The 8,741-nt window shown below is 45.2% G+C and overlaps 1 protein-coding gene across 13 annotated transcripts in view; it reads left to right on the top strand.

The window, feature by feature from the left end:
* The first annotated feature begins 2,580 nt into the window (after positions 1–2,580).
* The window catches only part of PTPRK (protein tyrosine phosphatase receptor type K), a 381,627-nt gene continuing 375,466 nt past the window's right edge, over positions 2,581–8,741 (top strand). For all 13 annotated transcript variants that reach the window (XM_077175285.1, XM_077175283.1, XM_077175281.1 and 10 more), the window contains exon 1: positions 2,581–3,581. In XM_077175285.1, the coding sequence (XP_077031400.1) occupies positions 2,648–3,581 (934 nt within the window). In that variant the 5' untranslated portion in view covers positions 2,581–2,647. The remainder of the gene's footprint in view (positions 3,582–8,741) is intronic.

Raw genomic sequence — 8,741 nt, 5'->3', positions numbered from 1 at the left:
CTCAAAAAGGCTCTGTGAGTACTAGGCTTTAAAATAACACATTTAATTGAAATTGGAAGTATATTTCATAGAGGTATTCTTTTCAGAAGTCAAACTACAATGAAATGCCTGCCACGGGCATTGTTGTATAACACCAACAAAACCTGAATCAATACAATTCTCAATATTCTTTAGGATCTCCAACCTCGAAGAGCCAGAACTTCAAGGCCTGGGATCTTGCTAAGGCTCACAAAATAAATGAGCAGATTTTCTCAAAGGAAGCAAATGTGCAGAGAGGTGGAAAGTTGGATGGGAGCAGCAGGATAATGAGAATACTTGACTATCTTTTTTGAAAATTTTCATTTAAATCTCCCCAAATCTCCTTGTGCTCTAGGACAGTGGTTAAAGGTTCCTGAAAAAGAAAAAAAGGAAGAGGGAAATATTTTTCCTGGTTAGGAATATGTAATTTACTATAACATGTCTAGATTTTACATACTGTTCAAATACCATAGGAAAATGTGGATTCTATCATATAGCACTGAAATACTGCTAATTTAAGATATTTTTCTGTGAAATGATATATTGTGCTAGACATCTGTCAGTCACTACAGATAAATTAAGTGATAGCCTGTGCTAAAAAAAATGTTATGACAGGCTTAGCAACACCCAAAACTATAAAGGGAAAGTTTTAACTGGGAATGCAAAGAGGGTAGAGGCATCTAGTAGAGTTTCAGAACCAGTTTCTTAAAACTGACAGAGATTTATTTGGCACTTTATTTAGATGTTGCAATTATTAAGATAAAGACCATACCTTCCTTAAGTTCCAAACAGCCCTCAGGCTGGAGGGAATGTTTTTACTATGGAGTGTCTCCATAATTCTGCTGTTATATTAGACTTGTATTTAGCATAGAGTTTGTTCGCTCAGACAGTTTTTAAAAGACATGCAACAAGTAATATAGATTTGCTTGCTCTTAACTGAAAATGGGAAACCTGTAAAACATTTAGAGCTCTAAAAATATAAAAGCTGGAGTAAAAAAGAAATCCATTCATGTCATATAGCATAAAAAAAATCTCAAACCTGAAGTGTATTTGTCAGGATGCCAAGTATGGTAGAAGGACACATACAGTGAGCTACACATAACAGTTCAACAGATGCACACACACGTGAGGAAAAAGTGGAGTCACATCCACACCTCACCCCTACCTCTCAAGGCTGAACTCTCTAGTCAAGGAAAGAGTAGCTATCAAAGTACTTTTCGTTGCTTTTTAATAGTAGTGGAATAATGGGAAAGGATGAAATCTCAAGAGACTCTTACTGAAACATATGTAAGCTGTTTGGATATAGCCCAGATGATTGTACATCATCAGTGAGATCCATCACCTCAGAGCAATGAAATAAGCAACAGCCTGGAGCTGCACATTCACCATCAGCTAACAACCTCTCCCCCACTCCAGACATGGCAATCTGCAGTGCTGACCACTGGAGATAGCTGCAAGCATGTCATGGAGGTAAAGAGGAAGGAGACATTAGTCTTCCTCTCCTCTACCCTCCCAAACAACTCACGAGTTATCTGGCTTGGAGCCACTTTTACAGTGTTAGTTGTATAGCCCCCAGCATAAAGGCAGGCATCAGATACCCATGTACTCCCTCACACCAGTATGACTTGATACATCTTTTTCATTAGCAACAGAAATGGTCATGCATCCTCAGGCATCAGAAGCTGGGTTGGCACACTTTCTTTCTTTCACCTTGCTCAGAAAAATTTCCCATCTGGTACATGGCCTATCCTTCCTGAAATACTGGGTGTCATGAGATCGCCTCACACAGCTCCCATTCTTCTTGAAGTTCAAACAAAGAGTCAGTGTTCACTGAAGCACATCATTTTACAGTTCAGGGTAAGCATGCAAGTGGGTTTTCAGCCACTCCACCCAAAGGAAGGATAGGGTTTTCCAGGTGTAGAGTTTTTTTAAGGTTGGGTGTGTGTGAACGATGGTATTTTGTATAACACGTTGTGATTCACTTTTTTTTCTGCTGTGAAAACCTAAGGGCTTGTGGGGCTTAAAGGTAAACTCATCAATTGCCAGACAATGGCTGGAAAGGATTTTGAATCACAGCAAACCCTTGATGAACCTGGATTGAATTTCGAATTTGCAATAAAACCTGTGTGTTTCCAGTGGTTTCAGTTTCAGTTGTAATCATTATACAACATCTCTAATTACAAGTTGCCATGCGAAAAAGAAAATCTAATAAAAAAATAAGTTAAAATCATTTGAGGAGATTATGTTTATTTAAAGATAAATTCCAGCACTGGTGACTTTTTCTGTTATTCCAAATGCTTTTTGGAGTTCTAAGCTCTGGAAGCATAAGGACCTGCAGTGCTTTTAGAAACAGAGAACAAGGCCTTTATTCTAGGGCATACCTGGGGTCTGGATCAGGAGAGAGTATCCTTTGTCACAGCCCACGGGTGTCAGAGTCGCACAGCTGCACACAGACCTGTCTGAAAGGTCAGATAGTGATCACGCGTGGAAATGATAGGATAATAGCAATAATGTTTATTACCATTCCAACTGAGAACAATAAGCCTTTACTGGCGTTAGGAGCCAGACAAGTGTTGCCAAAGAAAGCAAAAACACGAACCCTGACTCGAGGATACAGCCAGGCTGTTTGATGCGCGCTCATAATACCACGCTCGCCACTCGATCCATACGGCGTTTCCAAGAGCGGGATGAGCCAACAGATGCCACCCGAGGCGGCGTGGGGACCGTCCCCCGAAACCAGCGCCCGAGACCCGCCGCCCCCGGCCGCGCTCCCTGCCCCGACCTCCCGCCCCTCCGGCTCAGCCGGCGCCCTCTCCCTTCCGCCCCTTTCCTCCTTCTCCTCCAGAAGCAGCAGGTTTCCCTCAGGCGGGAGGTTGAGAGCGGGGGGCTCGCACAACCGCCTGTAGCTGCTCCCGTGCTGAGCCGAGCCGAGCCGAGCGGAGCCGCACTGAGCCAGGCTGCGCCGTGCCGGAGAGAGCGGAGAAGAGCCGAGGCGAACTGTGCCAGGGAAAGCCGCGCCAGGGGAAGGCGATCCGAGCGGAGCGGAGGCGATCCGGGCAGCGCCGCTCCGAGCCGGTGCTGCCGCCGCGCCTGCAGCAGGAGGCGCTGCCGGGCGCCGCTGCGCCCGCGCCGGGCTGCGGGCCGGAGTCCCACATTCCCCGTGCCAAGTGCCGGGGAGCGGGGGTTGGACGTGCGCGCTCGGCTCCTCCCTCCCGCCCCACTCGCTCAGCAGCAAAGTAACTCCGGAGTACGAGGGGAATCGGTGCCACCGCCGCGCTCGTCGCGCCGCAGACGGCTGCCCCAGCGGGCGGCCCCGGGGCCAGCGGGCGCCCCTCGGCGCGGGGCTCTCCTGGCGAGGGGCGCGGCGAGAGGGGCGGTCGAGGTGCGCTCCGCCCGCCGCCGCGGGCCGGGGCAGCACCGGCCTCTTTCAGAAACTTCTCCGCAAGTCGGCATGGGCAGGGGGGCCGGCGCCGCCGCCTCGCTGCCGCTGCTGGCGGCGCTCGCCCTGCTGGCCGGACGCTCGCCCGCCCTGCTCGGGGCGGCCCGGGCCCAGCTCTCGGCAGGTGAGTTCTTGCTCGGCGCCCAGGTACGGGCGGGCGGCCCGGCGGGGTCGCGCCGTGCCCGGGCTGCCTGCCGGGAAAGGGAGGGGAAGGAAGGGGAGAGTGCTGGGAAGGTCCCGCATGCTCCGGGACCCGGCTCCTGCCCGAGGAGCGGCGGTGGGGCTGCAGGGGGGCTGTCCCACACCCCCAACCCCTCCGCTCTGCGGGGCGCGGTGGGCGACCCACGCGTGTGAGCAGGCTGCCGGCGCGGGGCTGGCAGGGGCGGGCAGAGCGTGGGCTTCAGGCACCTTACGAACACCCCTTCCTCACCTCCTCCTCCTTCTCTCCCCGGGCCAGCCTCCCAGGTGCCGGCGGGGTTGGAGCTGTTGTCGCCCCTTCCCCCGCTCAAACTTTTCCCGGCGTTTCCCTGCCTGGCGCGGAGAGCGCAGCCCGGCCGCTCCCCTCGCCCCGAGGCGTGGGGCGGGGAGACACGAGCTGCCGCGGGCCACCGGGATCCCCCCTCCCAACATTACAAAAAGAGTGGCGGGTGAGAAACGGGAGGGAAAGCTCCGATAGGGTCGGCGTCTGTTTTGTGTGAAAGCCGCGAATTTCTCGCCCCTTCCTTCCTGGCCGCCCAACACCACGGGGTTTTGCGGAATTAAAGCCCGCGGGGCCGGGCGGTGGGAGCTGCGGCCGGCGCGGTGGTGAGTTGTTGGTCCCGGCGGAACCTCGGGGCAGAGAGCCTGGGGCTGGAGCGGCCGCTCCTGGAAGAGGGGGCAGCATCTCCCGTGCTGTGCCGGGGTGATACGGGGGGCACTGGGGACTCGTGTCCCGGACCGTCACCCCCACCTGCTCCGCTGTAGTTTATGAAACACCCTTCGTTTGCTTGGGTGAAGCTTTATTGTGACCGTGCTCTTATTGTTTGCGGCGTGAAGTATTACACCAAGGACTAACTGACTGGCTGAAAAAGACTTAAGGCTCTCGTTTTTCTTTCTTCCCTCCCTCCCCCCGTTTGAATAGTACTTGCAATTGCATCGGGTGCATCGGTTGGGCAGGCATTTGAGATCTTTATCATACGATACTGGTTTGAAACCTGCTATTAATAAAAGTATCTACACTCTTGAGACTTTAAAGGACTGATGTATAGTCGGGGACTTTTCTTCTTTTCCTCCTGGTCCTCCTATAAATTAGTTTTTAATTGAGACGTTTGAAATGTCATCGATTAAGAAATATGCTAAAGGAGTGCTGGTCTGACCAGGTTACATCCATCCTTGTGTCTGACTTTGGTGTGTATAATTTAATGCCTCTGTATCAGAATTGTAAAATTACGTAAGCATCTATGAGCCCTTTACCAGGGGAAGGGAAATGTACCATCAACACAGCTGGTATGTTGTAGGAACAGCTAAAATAAAATATTCCCATGTGTAATGTCTTTTCATTCAAAACCATAGTTAAGTTAGACCAGTGATTTTTGCTTTACTCCAAACTCATCAGACTAATGTTAACACCAAAGGTAACACTTACGTAAAGATTTTCTAAAAGCTTGTTCACTGGTGTAAGAAGAGTAGGAAGTTATGATAACTTATATGGTCTGTGGTATTTTATGCTGGAAACGTGGCATGCAGCCCATTTTGAATTGCAAGTACAAGCAGTCAGGTTGGTACTGTGGGGTATGTGTTAGGTAAGTGGAAAAGAATGTTCAATATCTTCTGACCAGAGTAGGTGAAGCTTGTCAAGGAGTTGAACAATTGTATCTAGGAAACATAAGATTAATTTTTTTTTTTTTGGTGTGTATAGCATGTCAGCAGCTAGAGACTTTAGCTTCTATTGCCAAGGATCAAGAATACTGATGTGTTGCACCAGTCAGAGGTTTGTTAATTGCAGACACTCAGACCTTTTTGAAGGTTTAGTGGAATACAGTTGCTGGTAGCTTGTTCTGTCATTGTGCTTAGCTTAATGTATGGTTGTTGCACTCTTATTAAATACATTTGATATCCACAAATAGAGTTATGCCCTACTGAATTTAATAACTGCCACAAACTTTGTTTCATTGCTTACTCTAAGCCAGTCTCAGGAGTGTGAGTGTGTGTTTGTGATTCTGTTGATGAAACTTCTTTATTTTGGTGTTAGTGGATGCACACACAAAAGTTTGAGTTCACTTGTCCCAGTGAGAGCCTTTCTGTAGCCTATAATGAGAAGTTTCTCTGTTTGGTGCACACTGAGCATCTGTTTTATACCTAGGCATCTCCTTGCTTAACATGAGTATTGTTTTGCAATCATCTTTCTTTGATTGCCTTCCACCATCCTCACTGGAATATGCGAGGTGAGGATGCTCAGCACAGCTTGGAAAAGCCTGTGCTTTTCCAAGTTAAACTAAACATAGCTAATTCTCAGCTCCCTTTTTATTAATATTCTTCTCCTCTGAATTGCAAGAATTGAAAACTGTTAATTTTCCTTTGTCATTAATGAAGGTATTAAGTCAGTCTGGACCTTTCACAAATCTCTATCTTATTGTAATTAGATTTCTATTTTCTTTTCATGGTGCTCTGTACTACTTCTGAGCATGAACGATAGCAAGATCCAGAATTCTTCATAAAAACTTTGACATGTTTATTAAGGGTCTAATCAAATTACAGAGTATGAATTTTTTGAAAGTTGGCCTTCTTCGGGAGCCGTGTGTGATAGTTTGCCGTCTGTTCTTCTGTCTAACATATTCCGTGAAAGCAAATGAGAAGGAGCTGCAGAAACTTAGGAAAAAGAACAAGATACATTTTATCATTTGTTGCTGTCTTAGAAATTGTGCTTGTATATCTTCTCCGCCCCCTTCGCACATAATCGAGACATTGTATCTTTTGTTTTTCTCCCCAGATTTCAAATGAAAAAGCCCCAAGCAAACAAGCAGCTTCTCCCTGCCCTCCTCCCCTGCCCCCTTCCCCCAGCCGCAGCCCTAATCCGCAGTGTAATGTTTTCTGGTCTCTGTAGATTGTTTCTTTACACCGCTGCTTTCCATGACCCTTCAACTTGGGTGCGTGCCTGTCAGAATCTAGGCCAAAATGTTTTGGCAGCGTGTTCTCTGTTGAAGTCTAGCTATTCCTTATATAGCACCTCCTTTCATCTGCAACTCCTACAGTTCGATAAAGAACAAGTTCAGCTTGTTTTCACAACTCAATCACTTTAAACTTATATTTTTTAAAATTTTATTTTTAGCAGTTTGCATATTTTCAATTTTTAAGGGGAAAAAAGGAATATTTAAAAAAAAATTGAAGAATGCTGCTGGCTTGTCAACTGCTGATAAGAAATATGCATTGCACTGCCTCTGATGGTCTGTGCAAGTGTGTGAGGATTTTAATTACTAAATAAAAGATATGAGGATAAAAGCTCTAGATGCATCTGCTTACCTGAAGTTATTTAACTGTGGTATTTCAGACCATAGGGACAGTTAAGCATAAAAAACACTGGATGTTTTATGAGTTCAAATAATTTGTTAGAATTATGAGTTCAAATAATTTATTAGAATAGTTAGATTTTTGCATGCGAAGCAGTTAGTGTCACAAATTAACATGCAAGAGTAAAAATTTCTAAGTTAATCTTTTCCCCTTCCCCTGATAAAATAGTTATAGTCTGTCTTTGGGAGTGAATCTGACTGAGAAATCTGATACAATAAAGTAGAAGATAGTATTTGTTTTATAGATTTTTTTCCATTAAATATGCTTATTGAGAAATATACGAAAATTATAACCAACATATCTATTTTTTGTAATCATGTCATAAAAGAAACTGAGGGCTCTTTGAAAACATTTAAAAATATTTTAAAGTAATTAAACTCAAATTAGCTCTTTGCTGCCAGAACAGTAAAAGATGTTTCAGTCATATTTTACCTTGAATGTAATACAATTTGCATATATGCAAGATATACAAGAGACACTGGTGCAGGTAGGTGTGCATGTATAAGAAACTTATCAGTAGCTTTTTTATTTCCCATCAATCTGTTCAAATGTATTGACAAATTACATGGAAAATGAGTGAAATTAAAAGTGAAATTATTTTCCTGCTTTCATCACTTCCTTCTCAAATGTTTTCTTCTCTTTTAAATAGAAATCTCCTTCCATGGCACTGTGGCTTCACAGATCACTTACCTGTCTGTATTTTCAGGTGCCATATTATACAGTAGATATAAATTTTCTAATTGGAACTGAACTGATCAATGTGAAATTGAAAGCACCCAGAGCACAATGACCCCGGAAGTCCCAATTAGTTCCTTTTGTTGGAGAATCACAGTACTATTTGATAAGTGTGGTAGTGATATACACAGTGCACCTTAAAACAAGGAAGGTGTCTTGCTCTTATTTAGGGTCTACTTAGAATAATAAATAAAAATTAAAAAATCCCAAGGGCGGGGGTGAAGTAAGAAATCTGCACATGATGAGGTGAGAGGTCCACCTGTCCAGTATCCAGTCTCTGATGGTGGGCACTTGGGGAGAGGGATTTTTGGCAAGGTGAGTGACTTCCTCTGTGTACTGCCTGTTACTGCCACAGTGACAGAGTGATGGTATTTTGTACTGTAAGTGGACTATGTAACCATGATTGTGCCTAATGACGTTTTCAGCCTGTATTGCTTTCAGCATTTATCTTGCTTTGTGGTAAGGAATCTATAAGTTGTGTGGAAAAAGCTGCAGTCCTTTGTTTTTTGAAATAGCTTGTTGTGTTTCATATATTCTAGCTCTTGTATGAAAATAATATGAATAATAATTCTCCCATTTTACTCTCTTCATTCCACATAGGGTTTTTCCGCTCTATTTCAACTATTCCTTTTCTAGTCAGAAAAGTCCAGTTGTAGCCACCTTCTGTGAAGCTATCATTCCATATCTTCTTTTTATCCTTTATCAGCCTTCTCTTTCTGTTCCAGTTCTACATTGCTCAGAGCATCCATGTGACAGCTGCCTGACGGATTTATATAGTGCTTAATAATGATTTCTGTTCCCTATCCGTAGTGTGATCATTCCTGTCATTTGCTTGGCTTTTTTGACCATTTGTCTCACTCCTGGTTGTGAGCTGACACTTTTATGGAACTATTTCATTACTGAAGAGCTGAGATATTGCATTAAATGATAGTCTGTGGAGTGGCTGTGCCAGTGGACAGCAGGACTCTTGGGAAGGAGAGAGTCTTTAACCAGCCCTTTTGGA

This window comes from Agelaius phoeniceus, chromosome 3 (assembly GCF_051311805.1).
Source record: "Agelaius phoeniceus isolate bAgePho1 chromosome 3, bAgePho1.hap1, whole genome shotgun sequence".
Taxonomy (NCBI): Eukaryota; Metazoa; Chordata; class Aves; order Passeriformes; family Icteridae; genus Agelaius; species Agelaius phoeniceus.
The sequence above is the reverse complement of the archived record's forward strand: the minus strand, read 5'-3'. Positions and strand labels throughout refer to the sequence as shown.